General features: G+C 43.7%; 8 protein-coding genes across 8 annotated transcripts; 4 read left to right on the top strand and 4 right to left on the bottom strand.

The window, feature by feature from the left end:
- Positions 1–2826: 2826 nt before the first annotated feature.
- On the bottom strand, positions 2827–3244 carry PHALS_04115 (uncharacterized protein; the record flags this gene model as incomplete). Its single annotated transcript, XM_024722122.1, has 2 exons — positions 2827–2858; positions 3028–3244. The coding sequence occupies 2 exons, from the start codon at positions 3242–3244 to the stop codon at positions 2827–2829; spliced, it is 249 nt and encodes an 82-aa protein (XP_024573231.1).
- Positions 3245–3861: 617 nt separating this feature from the next.
- On the bottom strand, positions 3862–4092 carry PHALS_04114 (uncharacterized protein; the record flags this gene model as incomplete). Its single annotated transcript, XM_024722121.1, has 2 exons — positions 3862–3936; positions 3994–4092. The coding sequence occupies 2 exons, from the start codon at positions 4090–4092 to the stop codon at positions 3862–3864; spliced, it is 174 nt and encodes a 57-aa protein (XP_024573230.1).
- Positions 4093–6234: 2142 nt separating this feature from the next.
- Positions 6235–8685, top strand: PHALS_04113 (exosome complex exonuclease rrp6-like protein; the record flags this gene model as incomplete). The annotated part of the gene is made up of 1 exon (XM_024722120.1): positions 6235–8685. One exon carries the CDS (start codon positions 6235–6237, stop codon positions 8683–8685), a length of 2451 nt encoding a protein of 816 aa, XP_024573229.1.
- Positions 8686–8832: 147 nt separating this feature from the next.
- On the top strand, positions 8833–10823 carry PHALS_04112 (exosome complex exonuclease rrp6-like protein; the record flags this gene model as incomplete). The annotated part of the gene is made up of 4 exons (XM_024722119.1): positions 8833–9079; positions 9153–9928; positions 9993–10081; positions 10163–10823. The coding sequence occupies 4 exons, from the start codon at positions 8833–8835 to the stop codon at positions 10821–10823; spliced, it is 1773 nt and encodes a 590-aa protein (XP_024573228.1).
- Positions 10824–14776: 3953 nt separating this feature from the next.
- Positions 14777–18337, top strand: PHALS_04111 (IQ motif, EF-hand binding site; the record flags this gene model as incomplete). The annotated part of the gene is made up of 1 exon (XM_024722118.1): positions 14777–18337. The coding sequence occupies one exon, from the start codon at positions 14777–14779 to the stop codon at positions 18335–18337; it is 3561 nt and encodes a 1186-aa protein (XP_024573227.1).
- A 59-nt stretch (positions 18338–18396) lies between these two features.
- Positions 18397–21630, top strand: PHALS_04110 (hypothetical protein L916_18535; the record flags this gene model as incomplete). Its single annotated transcript, XM_024722117.1, has 4 exons — positions 18397–19167; positions 19235–20452; positions 20525–20644; positions 20710–21630. 4 exons carry the CDS (start codon positions 18397–18399, stop codon positions 21628–21630), a joined length of 3030 nt encoding a protein of 1009 aa, XP_024573226.1.
- Positions 21631–21858: 228 nt separating this feature from the next.
- PHALS_04109 (hypothetical protein L915_18630) lies at positions 21859–23553 on the bottom strand (the record flags this gene model as incomplete). The annotated part of the gene is made up of 9 exons (XM_024722116.1): positions 21859–21945; positions 22012–22082; positions 22150–22434; positions 22507–22737; positions 22799–22959; positions 23029–23185; positions 23248–23315; positions 23386–23412; positions 23486–23553. 9 exons carry the CDS (start codon positions 23551–23553, stop codon positions 21859–21861), a joined length of 1155 nt encoding a protein of 384 aa, XP_024573225.1.
- A 432-nt stretch (positions 23554–23985) lies between these two features.
- On the bottom strand, positions 23986–24333 carry PHALS_04108 (rab11 family; the record flags this gene model as incomplete). Its single annotated transcript, XM_024722115.1, has 1 exon — positions 23986–24333. One exon carries the CDS (start codon positions 24331–24333, stop codon positions 23986–23988), a length of 348 nt encoding a protein of 115 aa, XP_024573224.1.
- Positions 24334–24442: the final 109 nt, after the last annotated feature.

Here is a 24442-nt window from a genome sequence, read left to right as displayed (position 1 = left end):
TCCGCAACAAGATGGAGAAATTCACTCCACACTTTAAACGACGTAGGGTAACTACGCATTACGTCCTCCAGGACTCGATTCACAAACTCTGTTGACCGTCCGTTTTAGAGTGTGCCTCTGTTGCCAGGGACAATTCGGTGCCCAAGAGTCCAAACAGTGCACGCGAGAACTATGACGTAAAACGGGTGACACGATCAGACACGATCTCGGCAGGATGGCTATGCAGACGAAAATCAGCGTCTACAAAGACCCATTGGGTATTTATGATATATCCTACAGTCGTGCGGGCGACTGAAAATGAGATGTTCGGAGCATTTGAGGATGCGTCAGGTCAACAATGGAGCATGTCGATTCACCGTAAGTTCGAATATATAAAATTTGACAAAGCGTAGAGATCAAGACAGATGATGGGCGTGATTTTGTGAGATCATATGTCGTTGGTATTATCGTGTTATGGGCCTGTAGAATATAATATTTACCTTTCCTCTTTACATTCGCTCTTCTCGCACAGTAAACAGATTATTTGTTTAACGGAGATTTCACTAAAACGAAGGCTTTTCTTGCTTCTTTCCTTGTCCCGAAAGAGCGAAGAGCTGCAAGAAGAGAAAATCACGCTGGACGACTCATGAAACATATTGCCGAGATCGCGGCCAATGTCGCGTGAGAAGTGCTCTAATCTTGTGTGCATTCGAAAATTGATATAGCTGTACAGAGTTCTCGTCACACTTGGTGTAAATGTCAATTCGAACAAATTCTGATATATCGATATTTATGATGATGATGCACTTTCAAAGAGAAGGAGTCCGTGGTAAGCTTAGGTTGCTAGCCGCACATTGAACACTAAGCCCGTAATGGACAGACGCATATTTCTGAGTTAGTCTGGATAAATTAGTCCGAACATAAGTGCTCTTGAAACAGTAGAGTAAGCTGGCAGTCATAGGTACCTTAAAGGAACGCGCATTCGCTCCTGGTAAAGTGCACAAAACTGAACTCTTAGCGTCTTTTAACGCGAATTCTGAGAGTCAAAACTTTTTCCATGCACAGTCCGCGGCGATCCTACTCTGCTGTAGCTAGGGTCGACAGCCTGTACTGCTCGACAGGAAGGTTATAGAAACGTGTGCCGATCATACCGTCCAACATGTGGTCAGAAATATCTAACGTCAAGCATTACAGCGAGGAGCTAGCCTTCTTTACATCGCATTCAAATGCATGAGCTTAACGCTTTTACTATCAGGCAAGAGTGCACAAATGCCTGGTGTCATGTTGTACTTGGTTATGGACAACAAACACGAGTCACACAATTTATTATATGCTTCACTGTCGCACTATCCAGTTTAGCAACAAACTGCCCAGAATCAAGCGCATCACTCACCGTCGCTTTACCTTGACTGTAAAGTGTCGCGAACAAATGGATCATTCCTTACAATGAAGATTGCTTTGAAGAAAAAGTTCAGCAATTTCAAAATCGACCAAGAGAAAGAGTTGTATACGAACCCATCACAAGGAATGGGAGCGTAGACAAGCGCAGACTAATTTCATTTTGATATACTAAATGACCACGGCGAGCGGCAACAAGGGATGACAAGTAGCGTAAATTACAAGCTAATTTATAAGGGAATATCTAATTCGCGAATAGCACCTGCAGAGTGAGAGGCCATCGGAAATCGATTGATCCATAGAGGCAAATGCACATGTAGCTAATGTCTATGCGAAAACTAAACTAGGATACATACAGTAAATTATCGTAGTGGGTAAAGGTGTTTCAATAAAAGAGATTGCTCGTCCGTCAATAGCGGCCAAGTGCAGATTCTTAACTGGGTCAGTTGAACATCTTTGAGATAAAGCCGCTAACTCAGATTGATTACCTTTGAGTATGCGCAGCAGTATATGCTAGTATCAACAATTATGACTTCATGTTTTTTTGTTTCGGTTGCACGTCCTTATCATCGAGCTAAATCTTTTGAACCTAATGCGCTCTCTTTAGTTTCTGTGCAACAATAGCTAAGTGTGTGCTTCGATTTGACTTCCCATTGTAAAAATGAGTAAGTTATTCTAGGAATTATATCTAGAAGTATTTGTTGTGTCTCGAACGAAAGAACAAGAAATCAACAGCTGTCCGATTTTCAGAATCAAAAATCAGGTTTTTGATCACATCTGATCCGTTTTGAAGCTTCTGTAAGAAATTGTAAAACTTGCCCAACAAATGGTGTTTCCTATCCTCTTTTACGAACATCTCTATATAATAGAGATCATTTTTATATCTGCGCGTCATCCAGGCATTTGACAAACTAAAATGTTGGCACATCCATTTGGTCCATGGAATGGAGCCGCCCTACACCTCGCACAGAGGAAGCTATGAATCTACGAGTCCGCGTAATGTTCGCACAAAAGCTGTTTTTTTCGCTCCAATGACGAGCAGAACCGAGAACCTTCCAAGATTTACTATTTTTGCTGTAATATTAAATTATAATAAATTAGTCTAACTTCACTTGATTCCATTTTTTTACAAGCGACAGGAATAAAATTAAATGGAATGTGCAGTACGTAAATAGCAAACGATGAGTCTTTCGGACGAAAACCTTACGGTGTCCCGTCGGTCACACTCGTACGACTGCTTTCATATCAGCCTGGAAGTACACTTTGGTACTTTACGGTTTCCCTCTCAGTCTAATAGTCAAGAGTGGCAATCGTGTAATGTGTAACTACTTCATAACACGACAAGTCCATCGTTGCAAGGGTAATAATCACAATCGTTTTGCTGACGTAGTGTCAGTCATTTTGTATATCTTAGACATTGCGCACAAGCTAACGTATTTCAATAATTTATTACACCGGAAATTTGTCTCCAATTTCCTGCTCTTACGAAAACTTAACACACCCAAATACATATTACTAATTTGCTGACAAGCTGCAACGATCCGCTGAGAAAAGTGCAGCTTCCACCAGCGAGTCATACTCGCGAAGTCAGTCGACATGTTTACGATATTCCGTCAAATTGACGCTCGAGTCAGAGCGGGCCAGCTTCACCTTCGCCAAGAGACATACGACAAAAGCATTCTTCCTCCACAAAACCTTTCACAAGACTAACGCAGTCCTTAAGCCTCGTTTCACCTGTGAGCGAGTTGCGAACAATGTTCCCGTTGCCTGCAACGGAGAATTCAGCGGTATCCAGTGGGAAGCTCTCGACATGGATTAGCTTGCAAACTGGAATCTGAACCTTGCTCTGCAATCCGAGCTTGTCCATCTTTGAGACGAATCTACATACGGTTGTGTCTACCGTCTGCAGGGCAAAGTTGCGTCCGCGCCACATCACACCGCACGCTTTTGGAGCAAAAAAAGATTGCGTGACGCGCTTAACAGCATAGTCTTGTATTCATTGTCAACTTCGTGATTTTCATATCGTGATCACGCTCTAACGAGCCAATCGAAGTTGAAGAGGACAACGCAATATTTCCACCACCCAGTGATTTTGATCCCTTCTATGATATGGGGCAGCAATACGGTTCTTAATGCTGGTGGTACTTACTTCGACAGCGTAGCATAGAGAGTTCGCTCAATACTCAACCTTCATCAGTATCGGCCTCACGCCAAGACTAGCTAGAAGAGAGAAAGTTTAATTATCCGAGACCTAAATGACCGGGTGTATTTATGGAATTATAAGTCTCCTCACTAACCTATGCAGAAGCTCTTATTAACATCTGGTCGTGAAAAGCCCCTGGTATTTACAGGCCTGTGATGGCACCAAATTAGGCCAGTTAGTACTGGAGAAGGAGCTGGCCTTTAATACACCATAAAATTATCTGTTTCGGAGACACAAGCAGGAACTGAAACGGGGAGTGATATATGGCCCTTCATATTTTATTAGCCTTCTAATATTGAAGCATGATGATATGCTGTCCAGATTTTCACCGCAAATACTGCACACGATAGCGGAAGCTACATTAGATCAATCTGGATTCCGAAAAAATCACACCACAATTTCATTACCCTTACCGACTTGTCATAGTTGCCTTCTTTCGCGGAAAGCAGGAAGTGGTAAGTGAGAATTCCCACCAACGCAATAAGAATGAATGATGGATGTGGTTTGACCATTTTGCTGACATGACAAAAATCTCAATGTCGCTTAATAAGAGTGTCAAATGATGCTGAGGTGCGGCAGAAAAAGCAGGAATTTTGTGGTGTGAATATAAGCCCAATGAATTAGCCCCACAGAATGTTTGGAGCTGTGTTCTGGACTTGATTGAAGCACACTCAATGGAAAGTGGCATTTGTCGTCCGCTGATTAGGCCTCCCCCGAGACTTACTACTCACAGGATTCAAACGCGATTCTGCGCTCACGTTCATTGGCATCGAATTGGTTGAAGAAAAGCCTATGACAAAGGCCGAAGTATCACAGAAGACATGATATGGCTTCCAAACACTTCCTGATCTTTAAATATCATGCGCGTTGCTGTGCACAGCGACACCATCCCTACATTTCCTGCGAGGAACGGAAAAATGAAAATTCTTTCTTACAAGTATACATGTGAGATAAAAATAAACGGGATGGCTATATGTGACAACGGATACGCTCCTAGCCGCCCAAATAATTTCAAGTTGCATATCGCGATGGTAAGGATGAGGCAAAACTTGCAGCATATGGCGTAGATGCAACATGTTTTGCGCAGTTGGGGTAACAACCGAAGAAAATACAGCCGAGCTGTCCGTCTACAAAGAATTTGCCAAGATGGCTTGCCGGTGGTCAATGTCTCGAATTGACAGCCGCATGCTGAAACTATATTTTGGCGAACTTTGGGTGAGGTACCAGATTGTTCATTTCCACCGCCGACCATCTACAGATAGATGCCGGACAGAACGCTTTGATCGCATGATGTAGACATTCCATTATCTTGACGTGCAAAGAGAGTGTGGTGCTGAAGCAATTACTTTATTAATGGGTTTATATCAAATAACGCAGTCTACACCTTTCCAAACAGTACCCCCATTTGTTCATTATGCTTTAATGAACTGCCGGTTTTTAAACAGCTACGAAGTGATTCCGGCCTTGGCGAGCATCGGATTGTAACACGAAATGCTTACACAAAGTCTCGATGCTCAAAAGCGGCATGCAAACGGCAGAGTCAGCCAGACCACACACGTATCTGTGATATTTTTTTGTCAATCTCTTTGACTTTAGTCTATACAATTCAGTTGCGACCACGCTGCATGGACCGTTCTAGCGGTAGCTAAAATGGTTGGATGTATTCGCTCAGTATTCCATGTATAATGCAAACACTTGATCGAAACGCCTGTGTGCTTAGGTGTGTAAGCCCACAGGCGTTTAGGCGTGTAAGCCCCCCATAGTACGCGATAGTCCATTAAGTAATAGTAGCCCTGGTATACCTGCCGGTCCCCACATTGATGTGAAGTTCAACTTGCTTGTTGGAGTAGTCAATGTAAGATCAAGATTTTTCGTCAACTGCGATTTATGTGTGATTGTCCTCAGCTGCTATCGGGACATATTTCTGTACATCTTGTTTCCCAGCAATATCGTTGTGCGCACGGCGCATGACGCTCATTCACATTGAGATAGAGTTCCCAAATTTCTACGAAGTGCAACGGGGCTAAAATTATCAAGTCGAATCGTAACGACAGCCCGGAACCATAATCAAGAAAAAGATAGTTTTGCATCTGAATGCATATGTATTCAACAATGAATTTTCAAATAAATACAAAAGATTAACCAAATTGTTGCAAAAATCCTGTAAAAGCATGCACTGCGTTATTTATGCAATTGTCCCATTACCGCGGTCTTTGCACAAGAGCTTTACAGGATATCTTCCACCGCAATTTACGCTTCCGTCTGCCATGTCTGCGAATATGCAGCGGTTGACATGTCCGAATCTGGTGCCGAGTGAGTGCCCTGACAACATCTGCCAAAATTTTCATGACATGCGCGGTACTTGATTCGATACAATTGCCACTGGCAAGTTACCGAGTCGGAATTCATCTTCGCAAGATTTATAACGTAAGCGATACAATGGCACCATGGCTTGTATTGCCATTTTGCTCAGATGTCCCACAAAGTAAGAAGTGCCGGTATTATGGTCTAAATTTGATTCAAAATATTGCAATAATACTGCAAGATCTTTCAAAATATCCTGCAAAGTAAAACAATCAAATAAATTATCTACATAATGTCAAATTTCAACATCCTTACACCCAATCAAAAAAGAAAAAGTTAAAGTCTACAAGATGGCGGAAGAAGCTGATGTGGCGCTTGACGTTGATGCTTTTATCAGCACAATGTACCGAAAGGTGCTATCGTGTGTGAAGGCCTCAAACGGCATACCATCGGAGGACGATGGATTTTATTTTCACTCGCAATTTAGCGCCGAATTCGCAGCGAGCTCCAAGCGCACCGGCGCCAAAGCCGAAGAGCTCATACGGCTGCTTACCAAGCTTCCGCGCACCGATATGGATGCGGAAAATGCAGAAAATAACGATGAGGATGAAAGTATGGAGCTTTTTGACGGACCAGAGCCTAATGCACTTGTGACAGACTATGCAGACATGCTGTTGGATGAGGCGTCCAAGCACCTCGCACAGTTCATGCAAGGCGAGACGAACGCTCTCACTGATAAGTCAAAGCTTCGACCACTGGATAACAAGCCACAAGTATTTGAAAACAAGAAAAGACACATGAAATTAGTAGAGGAAACGGAGAGGATTGTTGTACGGGGAGCACAGGACAAGCCACAGAACCGATTTGATGAAAAAATTGACAACTCCGACGCACCATTCGTGTCAAAACTTCGAGAAAAGGTGCATGCACTTAATGAAGGTGCTGCTGCAGCTATTGGTGACGAAGACGACGAGATGGGTTTACGTCATCCATACTATTCGGAGATTAAAGGTCTTAAGTATGCATCATGGCAGTTGACAGCGTCCGAGAAACCGTATGAATTGGTTGGGATCAATGAGGCAACGTATCTGTGGGTGGACACGGAAGAGAAGTTGGTGAAGATGATGAAGTCACTTAAAGCTGCTGAAGCTCGTGTTATTGCAGTGGATATGGAACATCACAGCTATAGATCGTACATGGGACTTACATGCCTCATGCAAATTTCTACTGCACACGAGGACTTTTTGGTGGATACACTGGCCCTACGTGGGAAACTGCAGACGCTGAATGAGGTGTTTTGTGATCCAGAAAAGGTCAAGGTACTACACGGAAGCGACATGGATATTCTGTGGTTGCAGCGCGATCTTGGTCTGTATATTGTCAACCTCTTTGACACGGGTCGTGCAGCACGTTTGTTGCAATATCCACGGTTTTCATTGGCATACATGCTCAAGCGTCACTGCAATATTGACGCCGATAAACAGTACCAGCTTGCAGATTGGCGAATCCGTCCGCTAGATATCAGTATGGTGAAGTACGCTCGGGAGGATACACGCTTTCTCTTGTATATTTACGATAGGTTGAAAAAAGAACTGCTGCAAACTGGAGCAAAATCTCGCGAGAGTCTACTTTTTCAAGCACTACAGAATTCAAATAAGCTTTGTTTACAGGTGTATGAAAAACCTCAGCCCACAAGTGAGGACGCTCTTGCAATTGGTGAGAAGCTCAAGGGAACTGTAAACATACGAGAATTGTCCGAGCTTCAAAAGCGCGTAGTTGTGGCGCTATATATGTGGCGTGACCGTATCGCTCGTCAAGAAGACGAATCGATGGCATACGTGATGCCAAATCATGTGCTTTTGAAGCTTACTAAGCACCTTCCCACCCGATCTGACGATTTGTTTCGCGCTTGCCACCCGGTGCCGTTGCTTATTCGCAAGCATGCGCTACAAATAACGAACTTAATTATCGCTGAAAAGTCGAAGCTTGCTCAGGAAGAAGCCAAAACATCACATAAAGCCCAACGAACAGTGGTGATAGAGCCACTGAGAAAAATTTGGGATGAAAATGGCGATGTAACAACTACATTGAGCATGAAGCTTGTAGGACGTGCAAAGCATGCTCCTTGGACGAGTGGCCGACGCAAGGCTGGCGTTGCTAACTCAGATACCCCGATTCGATCGTCATTGTTCGGTAAACCAATTATTCCCGGAGTTAATGCCTTTGAGGCTATTGAGAAGCCAGAGACAGCCGCGTTACTCGAAAAGGTTAACGCTATGGTAGCAAGCACAATGTTTACGATTGCTGAAAATGATCCAGTGATGGCAGCAGCCACCAAATCGATGCCGTTGGTGGCGATTTCAAGCAACGAGAAGGATCTAGAAGAGTCGAAGCAAAATATACCTCAATCAATCTCGGAAGCATATCACATGTCAAATCGAACAAAGCGGAGGAAGACCACACCTGATATGACGGCAACTTCTGATGTGAAGGACCGTGCGCAGGCGTTTATGCAAAAGATTGACGGAGTCGACAGCAAAATTATCGATAGTGAAAGTGAGAGCAATATTAATGGCTTTGACTATGCCACGGCCAGTACTCGGATCACAGGTGCCAAATTTCAGCTAAAGATGGACGAGGATGATAGCGGTACCAGAAGCAAAAGTGGTTACGAGAAGAAGCAAAAAGGATACAACCCTTTTGTGGCTATGAGCGGCAAAGTCAAGAAAGAGTCGGACGACTCAAAGACTCTAGAAATCAAGAAAATGCATCATATGCCGCGAAGTGCCACATTCAGATAGACATGTACTCATTCAATACGTATTGTAGTTACATAGATTGTCTCTGATAGTAAAAAATGTAATTGCTGCTCTGCTAATATCAAGATAATTGTGTTTGAACAACTATATTAAAAAGCTAATCGCAATAAAACACAACACAATCTCTTAATGACCGGTGGTAACGCGGCTCGACGCGATGCGCCTACATTATTCGATTCGGGCCTACAAGGTGGTGCCGCTAGGAAACTCAACACAGTTAAAGATAAATCCAGTGACCTCGAGCCCATTGTGCCTAGTGAGTCGTTAAGTGCGGAGAATAACAGGTCGGATTCCTTTAATGAAGGGGAAGGCGCTGAAACATCTATGAAAGCGGCAGATGATAATATGAATTATCAAAATGCTGATAGGGAACAAGGTAGATATGATTTTAAGCTGGAATTTATGCGTTTAAAAGCTTATCGATTATATACTCGATCATTTAAAAATAGCTGATGCTGAAGCCATGGAGCATAACGAGTTGACAACGATGGCAGCAAGTAATAGAAGAAATCGTACGACCAATTTGGTGTCTGCGAAGCCAGTCAGAAAGCGCGCAAAACTCGTCGGCAAAGTTGCAAAAAACAGGAAGACGAAAAACAAAGTGGTTGTGAAAGCTGATGCAAACGAGAGAAAGAAAGCAGTTTTGAAACGTAAGACGCGGCTTCAGATTGACAGAATCAAGGCAAATACACCACTTGCTACGCCATTTTACGTTGAGACTGGAGTCGAATGGAATCACACGAACATTGATTTTGACGAACTGAATGTACTGCGTTCGTTATGGGAATTGCCTGCTGCTTGCCATATTTTATGGCTACTGCAAAGCCCATTAACACTTCGCTTTTACAACACATTGTTAGAGTATGAGGCTGCACTATTAAAGCCAGAAGAGAGTCCGGTGTTAGAAGACGTGTTTACTAAATTACTATTGAAAAAAAGTGAGCGTATGTGCTTAAGTGCCGGTATTGGACTGAAGTACGAGTGGTGGAACAAACAGTTGCGTATCTACTATCTAGACATGTATGACAAGTGGTACGCACTCTTGCGTAAGGCTGGCGAGCGAGTACCGGAGACATTTTCGCAGGATGAAGACGATGATGACAGTTGTATTGGAGTTTCTAAGACCGACGAGCAGGTGGATGTGGAACTGACGGATGACGAGTGGCTGACACTCGACATTCTAAAGGCGCGACTTGAAACACTAGGCGCGGTATGTCCCTTAAAGGTCAGTGCAAGTTTTGTTTTTCTAGCCAAATGGGCACAAATTCACGTATAGAACGTTATGACAGCACCAGTCATATGCGGACTTGTCTATCGAATTGCGATGCAAGATTCTTTTAAATTTATGCGAGGCTGTAATAGATGACCCTGCGAACACGTGTGTATTGGTATCCTTGTTTTCTGGAGTTATGATGCGGACTTTAATAACTTTTCTGTTATAACCAACGGGGTATATTAGGGAATACATGCGTCAGATGGAAGAAGACGATCTGCGAGTAGAGCCTCTAGGAAATGATCGCGCCGGCAATTTGTATTACTTTTTCCCGCAATTTTTTGAAGAACGTCGACTTTATAGATTAGACCCCGAGACACATGAGTGGGGGCTTTGGGTGAAAGGAGATGATGCGTTTCGCTTGATGTTTCAAGCGATTAAGGAAATCCGAGGACGAAAAATTAGTGGCGAACAGGAGCTTTTAAATCATCTCGAGGTCATCGTCGAGCAGATTGATGACGAAAATGAAGCTCGCGCTCGACAGCTAGAGAAAGCCAACCGCTTAGCAATTCTTGAAGCAATTCCACGCAAGCGCTCACTTCGTCTTCAGGTGAAACAGCTGGAAATTCTGGAAAAGCATCAGGAAGACTTGAAGCAACAGAAGGAAATGTCTAAGGAGGCAATTGCTGAAATGAAACGTGCTGAGTTGCTTGAAAAGGTAGAGCGCGAAGATGAGAAGGAGGTACGTGATTTTGAGCGCGAGGCCCGGCGATTGCACCGGGAACAGCTTGAGCGAGACTCAGCACAAAGTGAACGGAAGGAACGTTGGTTGCGCCGTACCGAGAAGGAAGAACAGGAAGAGATTTTCGAGCATGTGGCTTCTATGGAAGAATCTAAAATTTCGTAAAATTAGTTTTTTCCTAAAAACCCAATACAATATTCAGTATAGACTTTCGTGTAGAATGTACTAATATAATTTTCATATTGGATAACCAGGTAATACTTTCTGTGTAGTATGAGAGAAATAGCAATCAAGACTGCAATCGCCGATTAAAAAAAGATGACGCTTATAATGGGATATGTAATTTAATCTCATGTACTTAGACCTATTAATGGAAATCCTGACGGAGAAGCCCGTGATATATGTATATTGATAGCCACACGGCAAACAATGAGGACATATATGAGAAATTATAAGCTGTACATCTAAGTGTTAGTCCAAAAAGACTTATCCTACATACAAGTACTCTTGAAATAGCTAAGCAAGCAATAAAACCAAAGCCTCTTTGTTCCGCTCCAAGTGTGAACCCGACCTCTGTGCGTTTGCTGACGCGGACTCTTTGAGCCAATACTTCCTTTGTCTAGAGTGCACGCAGTGACACAAGATTCACTGACCAACACTAGCGCGAGATAATTCATGTGCGCGTGGTGCAGCACAAATTTGCTAAGCGACAAGGCAACGTTTGCCGCGCACTTTACACATAGGAAGCTGACCTTGCGCGCTGGATTAGCAAACAAATCGCTCTATGTCTTGAAAGCCAGCATCGGTGAAAAGAATCTTCTCTTCGAACGTCGTTTTAAGCTCAGCATTTCAAAATTACGCAGTACGCGAAGGTCGAGTTAACAATCCATCATCTCAAGCTGTTACTACTTACAGGATTATGAAAACATCTACCTGAATTCTACTTCTTATCGTTTTATGCAATTTTAAGATTTGCTTGACTTCATGAGACAAATTCATTGGCTATCCACCAGGGGCCTTACTTACCGCATGGTTTGTCCGTCTACTGATGTAACTCGCGCTGCGACGGGAGACCTTGCCTCTTCTAAAAAGAAGTCAAAGGTAGAGGATGTGCTAGGTTGTAGGCGGCTGCAGCATCAGGACAATATTGCCAAAGTAGTTTCTCAAGCGTCCATAGGCTGATGCAACTTCTCCACTTTATTGAAACAAGCAACATCTTTGTGCAGGCATCATCTAGTCAATCACTTTTCGCGACATGTACCCTTCGTAGCACTTCAAGCACTACCAGCAGAGAGTTTCCCGTCCGGTAGCTATTTCTCATGAGTTTTCGCCGATGAGGCGGCACGTCAAATTTTTTTCGAGAATCACGGCGTGCATCCGAAACTGAGATCGGTCAGATTTCGGGTTTCTTTAAGCCTCGCTATTGCACTGACTACCTTCTGCACTTCAACGTCGCCAATTTGAAGCAGAGATTAGCCTAGCTACAAGGGACGGTAGTGTTGTCGCTCGGTCTGCAATAGATTTCATCACGTCCGACTGGCTCGAATGAGCGGAATCGTGGTATGGGTATAAAGAGCTCGAATAGAGCACTGAATATGTTTGCATTCTCTCGGAATATGTATATCTTCAATTCGATTTCGCTATGAGCGAGAATATTTATTGCAGCGTGGTCGCAACTTACAACGGGTACTGTATGTGTAGGAATGATTATTGTAGTCTTTTCACTTGCCACTGATATATATGCCGATTTTTTTGCTCGTCTTAGCGCTCACCCATAGCGTCACATAACCTAGGGATTGCATGACGCTTAATTTCATTTTGTCAAAACCACAAAGTTTTAATTAGGTGTGTAGCCGGGCTGATCGCGATTTGATCTTGATCGGTAGCCCCCCCCTCAGCTACGACTGGGTCTGTAACGGGGTTACACGAACCCTAATAACAGGGGTGTTTGCGTGTCACACGAGATGTGCATAATGTCACCACACACCCAAACACCCAAACAAGAATACGGGGCGGGGCTAGGTAGCCAGTAGTTATGGATGTATATAGATTTTACTATTTATGTTTAGTATATTTAGGAAAATCAAAACTTTTAACATTGGGATAAAACTATCAATAAAAATCAGTTTCGATTCTAAACAGAAGTGTTCGTTTGCCTTGGTAAGGCTTTTAAGTACTTTTAGAGGCAGCGGAGTGCGATCCGCTGCACTAGTACTTGGTTCTTGTATAGAACGAAAGGTCGGTGACCTAAAGACGCTTCCTCAAGCGCGAAGCTACGGCAGCCCCGCTGCAGGGTCCGCTTCGTGGCAGTTCAGAGGCACCTTAAGATTCAGCAAACTGTTTATACAAAATGGTTAGCCTATCGAGATATCTACAGCGTTAGAAATAAACTCAATGAGTGTGAGTAACCCTCTTCAGCACCGCTTTTTCTCCGTGTGGTATTCCGGATGAAATGTCAACCATGCCGTTTACTGGCTCCATCTTTTCATTTGTTTGTGGATAGCTAGATGTAGAGATACTCAATCCGGCGCCGAGCACATTTGATATTTGCTGTAATTGCGGGTCTCTATTTGATACAATGGCTACCGCACAACGTGTTGACGAATACTTTATAAGGCGATTGTTCGTCTGTGCAAGCTATGCTAGAATTAAATGAAAAATCTGACTAAAACAATTTCTTATGGTTGGAGATCTTCCGGGTATCTTAGCTCCACCACGAAGTGCCTACACTCTCAATGATGAATAGGCTGTCGATCAATCAAAGTGGCTGATCTATAACCGTTACCCTTCGTGCAAAATCAGAGGATCTTTCTCAATGATACAGCGCGCACTGATAGGCATAGCTCACATAATTATGTTGGGGGACAATGATTTATCGCTTGCATTTAACTTTCACATGCAGTTTCTGAAGTGTATTCAACAAGGCTGCTACTTCGCTACTTGAATTCATACTACGTCATCCTACTACAAGCCAGTCGGATATAAAGAGCTCAGTGGAAAGGGGAGCAACGACTCGACGGTTCCTTTAGCAGCTAGCCTCTGCCATGGAGAAGCAACGCGGTTATGAACCATTGGAACGCCTGGACCAGGCAGTGTGATGCTTTAAAAGTTGTGCGAGACTCGGTTACACGTGTTATCTGACATTTTAAAACTGCGACCAGCTACATCGGCGTCCACGTTCGATATCATCACCTGAATTCTGGATCGGTTCGCCAAATCCCAATAGTATGGTCGACCATAATTTATCTTTAATCGGGCTAACCTTCTTGGTTAAAGCCTACTCAGCCTTAGCAACGGTATATTTCTTAGCAGACAGAAGGGTAAGATTCATGCTAATTTACTGAATTACAACCCATCCGCTTTTTGATCATTGACAATGTGAACTTTCATTCCGAAACACTTTTTATAGCAAATTTTTGTGGGGACACCGGAACAGCAACCTGTAATGTAATACTTCACGAATTTGTGACTATTAGAGTTGTATTTTGATCTCTGATAGAAAATCAAATAGAGTTTAAAACATTTTCCTTGATTTGTGGCAAGGCAAGACGATGAAATCACCCAGTAGGTACTGATAGTAACAGAATAGATGGCGTCAGACGGCCAGTGTAATGAGAGCTGCAATTTAAGATCGTTTCTGACGGATGACCACATCATCTCCGCCGTCATACTTTCGAAAAAAAAACTTTATATATAGCTAACTGCTGTTGTCTTGCTCATGCCAAAACTTCTTCGATCACTTCATTAAAATATTTCCAGAATGAAATCTTATCTTGAGCGTCGTAGATAGCATTGTGAGTCACTTGTGGATCCGTGTTGGATCAAGCATTTACTGCAGCGAAACGCAACTTTAAGCCATCGTACATCCATTCAGAACAGCAACACAAAAACACTATCTCATTTAAAGCATTGTAACCGACACCTACGACCATCACTTTCGCTTTCGCAGCACCGAACGCTGCTATAACGACGTGATTTTGTTTAATAAAGCTGATGGCCCATGGGAAAAGAAGCTTATGAATAACGAAGAGGCCCACCAATGAGATTGTGATGCAGTAGTCTCGAAATGTATTTTTGTGACCAGGCAGTTAAATTGCTCACTCCAGCGATTACTCGTGATGCTGCCTCCGTTGCCTTTGGTGGACAACAACAATGATAAGTTTTGCTCACGAAAGCGTGTGAATGGAGATAGTTCTATTGAAAGCAACACTTTAAATAGTCAAGATCTCACTCAACTCAGTCGACCTTCTCCTCGTACATTCGTTCGTGTGCCTACATCTAGAACGAGTTGCAAGAAAGAAGGCGAAAGCGAGCAAAAACGTTCTTTAGATTTGACGAATATCTCTAGAATTCCCCGTGATTTTTTTGTTGTGGAGACCAATGCCGTTCTTTTTCCTCCGGACTACCCACCAGGCCAGTACCAATCTACTCTTAATAAGGAAGGACAATGGGAGACAATTGTGTTTCCAGCTCTGACACCACGTAATCGTCAGCAAGTGCTATACCTTCGAAAAACATTGGATAGGATGCGTGCTACCATGCCACAATTTCTTCAACAACATTCGAGTGTTGGATGTGAAATAGATAAGACAGTAGTATCAGAGCGAATGCGCTTGATAATCGAATACACGAGCCAAGAGTCTAATATCTATTCGACCTGCTTTCATGAACTAGCACGGCAAATAAGGTTTATATGCAAAGAGCAAAGTGAACTGTTGTATGAGATTCGCAACGGTTACGATGCAGCTGTCGCTCGTCTTATTGATCAGCTTTCGATTAAAAATCATGAGACCGACCTACAGCAAGATCGATTTGATAAGCTGAAGATAGAGTGTGCTCGGTTAGAAAAGGAAAAGGAGCAGCTTTCTCAGCACATTAAAGTGTTAGAAGACCGACAAAACACGGGGCTTTCTGCTACTGCAGCACCCGAAGCATTTTGGTCGCTTGATATGGGGAGTTATAGCGATTTCAACGATGATGAAGAAGAGTGGAGATGGCAGCGTGCTTCTGCATCTGTGAGCAAACGAATTTTCTCCTCAAAGCACAAATATTCTGCGAGCGAGAAATTTCTTGCAGCAAGACGCGTGCAAGTTGCATTTCGGAGGTTTCAAGCCTACAAAGAGAAATCCCGTGATAATAGTCAGATGAAAAAGCAGGCAGCAGCAAAATCTATCCAAAAAATTTATCGAGGCTTTCGCGATCGACGACTGGCAATACATCACAGAGCCATTATGCGAACGGTCATTCGTCGACGAAAAGAGAGTGCAGCAGTTGAGGTAATGCAAGCCAATGTCCGCGCCTTCTTGCTTTATCGGCGCCGCAATGATAAGTCGAAAAAAGTTTTCGAGCTCACAGGTAATTACGAACAAGCACCTGTCGACACACGAGTCCTCCCTGCTATCGATCCATTAATGTCTGAAATTATGGCACTTTCAACCACTGATAACAATGATGACAAGAGTCAAGCTGAACAAGCAGCAAAAAATGATATCAAGCTGAACTCAAGACAAACGCTCGTACACTTGCTTTCAAGGTTTCGAAAGCTAGCGTCCATCATAATTGCATTTAATCGTGGAATAACATCAGGCACATCTAAAGCTGAAAATGTTGATATTACTGAGACCATCGATGATGCTGGTACTTGTCCAACTAGCGAGACGCTGGTGGCAGAATATAATGATGAGGACCTAAATATTTTTCAACGAACAGTAAAAGAAGCTAAGGCACTGTTGATCTCGCTTGATATGGTTTTGAGACCTACATCAGAGGGGATTGACAAGCATAGCGTATCGGAGGACGACGTCAATGATTTAGTGGATTGGAATGGTACAGCTTCAATCGGATGGGCGAAGGACATTGAACAAAACGATAGTAAAGTGGATCAGAAAACGTATCTAGTTCCTAAATTTGGTAAGCGCGCTGTCCTTTTTGGTGCTGAAGATGCTTTGCGATCGCAAAAGTACGAAGAACTTCAACTAAATAAAACATTATGGCACTCAGCCAAATGCTATCTCGCTTCAAAAAATGATACAGATTCGTATTTGACGTCCACACTGGCATCACATGACCAGGCCAAGAGACTTTTGTCGCTTAAGCGCTTTATTACAAACATGTACGACATGATCGTGACAAAATTAAAAGAGTTGTCTAAGTCGCGCCTAAGTGAATTGCTGGCTTCTCACTGCCATCTCGCATTATCCTTCAGTGAGTGGCGTCAACAGCAATCCCAGCTTGTTTCAAGAGCTCAATGTACTGACCAATCACCAAGTTTTAATATGGAGCTGCTAACTCGAGAGCATTTTCGCTGTCGACTCGGTTTGCCACAACTTGTTGATACAGCGTTTATTAACCTTTCTGAAACTATTGAGTTCTTTGCCGCGATTGACCCGGATGTCAAACGTTTCCAGGATTTTATGGTGAGCGAACGATCGGAAGAAGAGCTTGTCTTTTGTTGCTTATGTCGATATTTATGCACACATTGTCTGCCATGTGACGATTGCCCGGCAGGTTCGGCCACTTCCACGCTTCATCGCCAGCCGATGCTTCACTCTGTCACCGCTCGCGAAATCATTGATGTTCCTCACATTCTGGAGCTTGCTAGAATATTGTTTCGAGTCAATGATGAGAGGTCTATTGTAGAAAGCGATACTTCAATCACTGAGGTCGAAAATGTTGTGTATCGCGAGTATTTACCGACGAATGGCTTGCAGCAATTCGAAGATATTGTCTCGTCCATCTGTATAGATCCTGACAGCCGCGTTACTCCAGTCTCGACGAATGAAGCGGATGATTTCACAGAAAAAAGCAGCCAGAATCTGGAACCTCCTTGTCGACATCCAAGTGGCTCACTAATTTGTGGTAAACCAATTCCGAGGCCGAAGAATAACCCCCATGTTTCCCGAAGCACAGTGTTACGTCGTCAGCATTATCACGCTTCACCAAGACAATTCACACTTTCGGCAGAGGTTAAATGGGTCTTTTATGAAGAGATTCTGGCGCTACTTGTTCGATTTCGCTGTGAAATGAACCAATTTTATTTCGCTTTGTTTTGTCTTAAGGAATTATTTCGTCTTGCAGCGGCAAGTAGTACGACTCCGTCGAAGTTGCTCGATGAAACGGCATTTGTTGAGACGCTCTTGCCGCTTTCAAATGGTCTATCTGAGCGAGATCTCAGAAACATTTTCCACAACGTTTTACGCCAACGGGAGCTACGAGTCATGATGCCATTGCGTGTATTTACATCAGCAGCTTTGCTACTTATGCGAAATGGTCTTTTGAGCATCTCGACCTACGCCTCAATACGAATACAAAGAAATGATTCGCCACCTCAAGCATTTTTGCTACAACAAAAAAATGAGGACACGAAATGGCGAGATCTTGCTCATCAATGGCAAATTCTAGAGTCTTCGTTTGATGCTATCGTTGACGCTATCAACGATAAGTCACTAGCGCCTCATTACCTCCAGGTGTATAAATCTCTTATGCTCACATCTGCCGACAAGACTCGAGCTGAACATGCATTACAGCTACTACAGCTCCGAAAAGAAATTTACGATTTATTTGCTAGTCGATCAGCGAGAGGTCGAGATCTTGATCGAGCTTACGAAATATACGAAGTATTTGTAAATGAACGGCTTGCACATCAAGGCGTGATGAGAATAGTGAAAGGGGAACTATAGGGCAAATCCTTTGGCAATAACTTCTGAACAGTCTCCTAGTATATACCGGATTTTTGTCAATGATTCGATACTTATTGAAGGGCGTAGTCGTCGTAGGTGTTCTGACCACTAGGATACGTGGGGATGATCTTAATATTGTCCACGTACCTTCAGGTGTCACGACGGTGATGCTTAATGATCGTGTCGAGCTTAAAGTTGACACGTGGGTGACTATTAATGCCCCATCGATGTTTGTGACACTCAAGTTGACAGACAGCAATGGTACTGCAATGGATTCGCTAATTTTTCCGCACTCACTTATCTTTGCGCACGCAATTAATGCCACGCGACCAACAAGAGTCAAGCAGAAATTCTTTTTGTTTGGCAAAGTTCCAGGAAGATTCTACCTTGATTACGGTATGAGAGGCATGGATGTTGACAAATACTATCGACTGGAAGCTGAACGATCGGTTGTATCGATTGCTGCTGGGAGAGATGTCGGGTGGCAGGGCATATGGTATCAATTGCTGTTCAACAGTCTACTTTTTTGTGGTGGAATGACCTTTTTCGCGTATCGTCGACTGTCTGTGTCAGGAGGCGGCCAGGAAATGCTTTTTGAGCGCAGCAATTATGACGAGATCTCACTCGACGTTTATACGACAAAGTATAGCGAACTCCAAGGATCAACATTGAAGAAAAGAATAACGAAATACTGGGATATTCCGTGTACTGGAGATTACGTTACTTCGATGTGTGGCATTCCAGCAGCACTTCTCATGGGGCTTTTCCGAGACTGTGGGCATTTATTTGTACTTCTTAGCTTTTTTAGCCTCGTAGTGATGCTACCAGTGGTAAGTGGAGATGCCAGTGCTGGTAATTGAAAATTACTCAAGCTAAGATACATCGTTGCGAATGTAGAATTATTTTCCAGGGAGTGCTCGGGGGCAGAAGGGAGGAGATACATACCAAGCAACGACTCTTAGCAATGTACCGCTCCATAGTAATTGGTACTGGATCCACGTGGTCTACTGCTATTTCGTAGCTTTTGCTGTACTTCGGCTTTTGCGCAGACAACACGAAGTGGTATCAATGCTTCAAAGTAAAGCAAAACACATCGTAGGATCTCGAAGCATATTCATTCAGCATGGACTTCCGCTTGACACAACAGAACATTCATTACTTGATGTGCTTCATACTGCTATGCCTAGTGAGGGTTCTGTGCATGAAGTTACAATTTTGCAAGATCTTAGCGCTGTGTACGAGCTGCTTGATCGAAGAAAAAACCTATCTGAGAAACTCAGCAGAATTTTAGCATTTGAAGAAGCCTATGAGAACGGCACTTTATCATATAATCTGTTGTGCTGTCCTGGTTCTGTAGTGGCCCCTGAGCCACTCCAGGTAGCTTGGTGGCACTTACGCTGCAAGCCAGGTCGTTATATTGTCCGCCATAGAAACATGGCTGAATGCTGCTGCTACTGTTGCACATGTTGCTGTCCGAGACATAGCGTAAGGGTTGGCAGAACCGACAGCCATAGCAGAACGTTGTACCAAAGTCTTGTCGATGATAATCGTGACGAAGCGTTCGATCGGAGTACAGCGCGGCAAATTTTATTGTTGCAAGAAGAACTTGAGTTTGCCCCAGTAGACGTACTGGAAAAATTTAGGAAGCGGAAATGCATGGGGGCTGCATTTCTAATATTTGACTCCACGGCTACTCGTAACGCTTTTGTTCGAAACGTACGTGCTCAGACTTGCCTCGGTCGCTTGACAAATTTTGCAGAGTCTTTGTTTTCTAAAAGTGTTCAACACGAATCACTGGCTTCATTGGGAAGACAAGAACGTTCCTTGCCACAAACGCTCGATCCTGTTCTTCAAGATGTCGTACTCATGAGTGCACCAGAGCCCGATGACGTGATTTGGCGTAATCTTGCATATCGACCGTCTACGTTTCGAAGAATTACTTACTTTTGGCTTCGACAGCTTGCGACGCTGGTCTTGCTACTTTTGTTCTCTACACCGACAGCTGTGCTTATATTTATCAAGCTCGATTCAGGCAGCGATGTGTACCGAGGCTTAAATCGACAAAACACGTTTCTGCTTACAATAGTGGCTTCGTATATGCCGTCGCTGCTTTTGGTAAGTCTAAAATCTCCAGTCATTGCCTTTTGTCTTTTTTGGCTCTGGTGCTAACCCACGTGGATGCTGCAGATTGTCGTCAATTGGTGTCTACTAGCATTTCTAGATCAAATCTCAATGTCAGAGACTTCATTCAGCTATTCTCAGCAAGTCAAAAGCTTTCTTGTAAAAGGTTTTACATACTTGATTGTGGTACGTTTTCATATTGCCAGATTATTTCAAGACAACTGGCACGCTTAACATGAGTTTCGTCTTAGAGCTCAGTCATACTGCCCAGTATTGGTGTGACAGCACTTTATTTGGCATTAACGGACATCGAGAAGACTGGCGGCCGCTCGTATATTGAGTCCTTCTTGTACAAAGTATCAGGCACGTTCTTCATCTCGTACGTTTGTCAGTGTACCTTCATCGGGGGAATAGTCGACATCACTCGATGTTCCGATACAATGGCATTGCAACCTTGGCTTCGCGCACGCTCGGTCACGTCCCAGGAGATCCAAAAGGCGCAACGGCCGAGTACTTTTTCCTACGGCCATGAGTACGCGCTGGTACTGAGCGTTTTTCTTGTGATCCTGTTGGGCACGGTCATCTCTCCAATCATCACACCGTTCGGAGCACTTTACTTCTACGTCAAGCTTGCCACGACAAAGTACAACACGTTGTATGTGCATCCGTATAGTCCTGGCCGAGGTCATATTGCCGAGACGGCATTAGAGCTTACGTTTGTGTGCTTGATATTGTTTGAGATCGTCATGGCTTTTGTCTTTTTGCAAGTTGCTGGTCGCAAACAGTTTGTAGCGATGCTTGTACTGCTGTTAGCCACATTTTCCGTCCACCTCTTTCGGCTCTCTGGTGCAGATGCATATCAATTTGTTCAGCGAGGTTTTGCTGATTTGCGAAGCGAACCTCAGTCTTCCGGTGGCAAAGCAGGCACTGTGTTTGAACATTCTAAGTCGAAGCGCTTCATCTTAAGCCCCCAGCCTACGAATCTACATCATGATCAGGCCCACATTGCATCGTATGCCGATCCGTTTAAAGCAGCGCTTTTGATATTTAAACTGCTCGGTGCTGACAACTTTCATCAGATGACTTCCTCCAGTACACAGCTTCGATTTGCCTTCGATAAGTTACGTCGCTGGTCGAAAAGTCCGCTTTCCCTTTCCGAGATAAGTGACTAGGCAATACAGAATGAAGGACAGCTGGTGACAATATACCGCAGAGAAAAACTTTTGTGGTGGTCGAGACACCCGCAGCACGAAGCAATGACGTACGATGAGCTTGGAGCTAACAGCTTGAAAACAAGTCAATGTGACAATTAATTCATTTTATTCGACCGCTAGATAGATTATGAGGATAAATACTGTGTCCTTGTTTATACAAAGACTAGATCGGAAGGCATTAAGCAATTAGGGCCACATGATGCCGATGATGGCATTGACAACCAAGCAGCTAGCTAAAGATGCAGGCAGTATTAGAAGGCACGTGTGAAACCACTGTCAGTGGCACAACAAAATCAGAAAAAACTGATCTCAGCTCAAATCAAACATCTATCTATATACCTGCTCATGTTGAAGAATTTGGTCAACTCGTGGTAATGAAACACCAAAGATTTGTTTGGACGCACCAACCACTAATACAAAGGAAAAAAAATGATTGAAGGCGACAGTACAAGCGGCCAACAAGTCTATAGAACGTACCTGAAGCAATAGCATCTTGTTTGCACAGTGGACAGCGTCCACTTCGACCTTCTAGCCATGGATTGATACAATTTATGTGGAAAAAGTGCTGACACGGAAGAACCTTCACGTCTGTGCCATCTTCAAAGTCATCCAGACAAATGGGGCAAGTCTCTGTATCCGAGTCAGCTGAACCTCGATAAGTTGTTTCGCTATTGACGCGATCTTCTTTCTGCATTTCTATCCCTTTATCGTTTTCAAGACAAATTTTAGCATCAGAACCTCCGTCTTCTGAAGTTGTGCAGTCTGCGGTGGTATCACAAGTAGATTTCGTTATTCCAGATATAGCGCTTGTTCTGGATCCATTCTCAATCTCACTGAGAAAAATGCGATCCAGCACATATTCATCTTTCAGCAAATGTTCCAAAAGTGTCCGCTGCATATTGCGTTCATATTTGGCTACTGGCAACTTTTTCGCCGCCCGCGTTCGTCGGGACTTGCTAACCCATTGGAATATTGCCGACGACAGTAGACTTAATCCACTAGAAAATGCGCAAATGTACGCAATTACGCGTTTAAGTAAGCGGTTCGACGTCGATGCTTGCGGCACTGAATCAATAATACCACCATCACCTCTTTGATACTCATTTTGGCCACTATAAATACTTACATTCACCATAAGCATTCAGCGTTATCTGTGGTGGATCCCACGGCGCAGCGCGACTTATGGCGAGAAGCAGCCACTCGCCAGATGTGTAAGAAATAAAGACCGACGGGATGTGGATACTGTTGGCCTTGCTATCTTTCATCATAATAATGTGGTACGGTGGCCTGCAGCATAACAAATAGTGTTAGACCATAAAAGTCATGGCGCTGGCTTTTGGAACATTATGATCATACTCGTGACGCAGTTCGCTATCCATTACAATTACAGCAGCCGCGTGAGCGCGTTGTGCATTCCACACTTTCTGTACAAAGTTGCACTCGCCACGTAGTACAAGCGCTACTTTACCCGTCAGGTCACCATGCAATGGCTCGCACGCCGTAAACGGAGACACTATTTAAAGTGTAGGCATATATTAAAATTCACAGCCACATTTAAATTGCAGTACACGCTACCGGGCACGATGTCCAAGTTGTGCAGACTGCCGGTTTTTAGCAACGTGAGGTTTGTGAATTCGCCGGAGCTGCAAATGAATTGGGTAGTTTAGGGTAAATCGGTCTGTAGATTATTTTATATAATCGGTGAGTTCGTACACATGCGTCACTAGTCGGCATTCTGGGCTGTCGTTAAGGCAAGAATCATAATGTAACGTTTCGGCACATCCAGTATTCACACAACCTGGTGCATGCGTACCTCTCGATCACGAGTGCGGATGTAAAGCATATTTGCAGCACCAGTAACACTAGCTGCAAGAGACTCATAAGCAATGCGCAGGAGCGACGTGCGCGGAACTTCCTATAGGTTTCGAACCTTCGAAGCGACCAGAGTATACAAGGTGGTCCACATTGATGTGACGAAATGTTGGATTTCCAAATACATCTACCATTCGGTAATATCTCTGGTCTGCATTGTATGTATATGTCGGTAATATCTCTCTGGTCTGCATTGTATGTATATGCTTTGGATGGAGGAGGCGTCTTTTCCTCCGCAGAAGTGCCTCAGCCTCACTAAGCCCCTAAAAGGCAGAGAGCGACATTGTCGCTCTTGGCGCACGATACGACCATCCTACAGTAAACAATTTATGGTCCTTCAGGGTTTTTATCTCATAGCATTGGGTGTAAGAAGTATGTGCGACCAAACATGTAGCAGTCTTATTGCTTCTTTAAATATAAATATATAAGGCCCATGGGCCTTTAGTGAGTGTTGCAGCCTCCACATTCACCCATAGCTTTGGGCGTGCTGACAACAGAATCGATAAGTATGACAGGTTCTGTCTTGTCGTCGGTCATGGTAGTATCTTCTTGCTCGTTAGGGAGAAGTGGACCAGTTCGAATCTTGTGGATATGTAACACCAAACGCTGCACTGCTTCGAAAATGCAAAGTCCACCATCCCATTCATGTGCTCTAGCGTTCTGTTTGGCAGTAGTGCGCGCGAAAAGAAGATTTTGAACTTCACAGAAGGCATTGACCTTGTCTGGCTGTGCAAACTTAACCGGTCGTGTGCCTTTGGGTATTTTGTCCACTTTGTTCTCCAGCACCATTGCAGCTGTGAGCGAATCACCTGCCGTATTGCGCAGCGTGTTCAGCCATTCGTTTAAGCGATCAAAACTTTGAGCATCACTGACGTCATACACGAGTAGGGCACCATCT

The sequence above is a fragment of the Plasmopara halstedii genome (assembly GCF_900000015.1).
Source record: "Plasmopara halstedii genome assembly, contig: Scaffold_253, whole genome shotgun sequence".
Classification (NCBI taxonomy): Eukaryota; Oomycota; class Peronosporomycetes; order Peronosporales; family Peronosporaceae; genus Plasmopara; species Plasmopara halstedii.
Note: the sequence above shows the minus strand (reverse complement) of the source record. Positions and strands in the feature narration are given on the sequence as shown.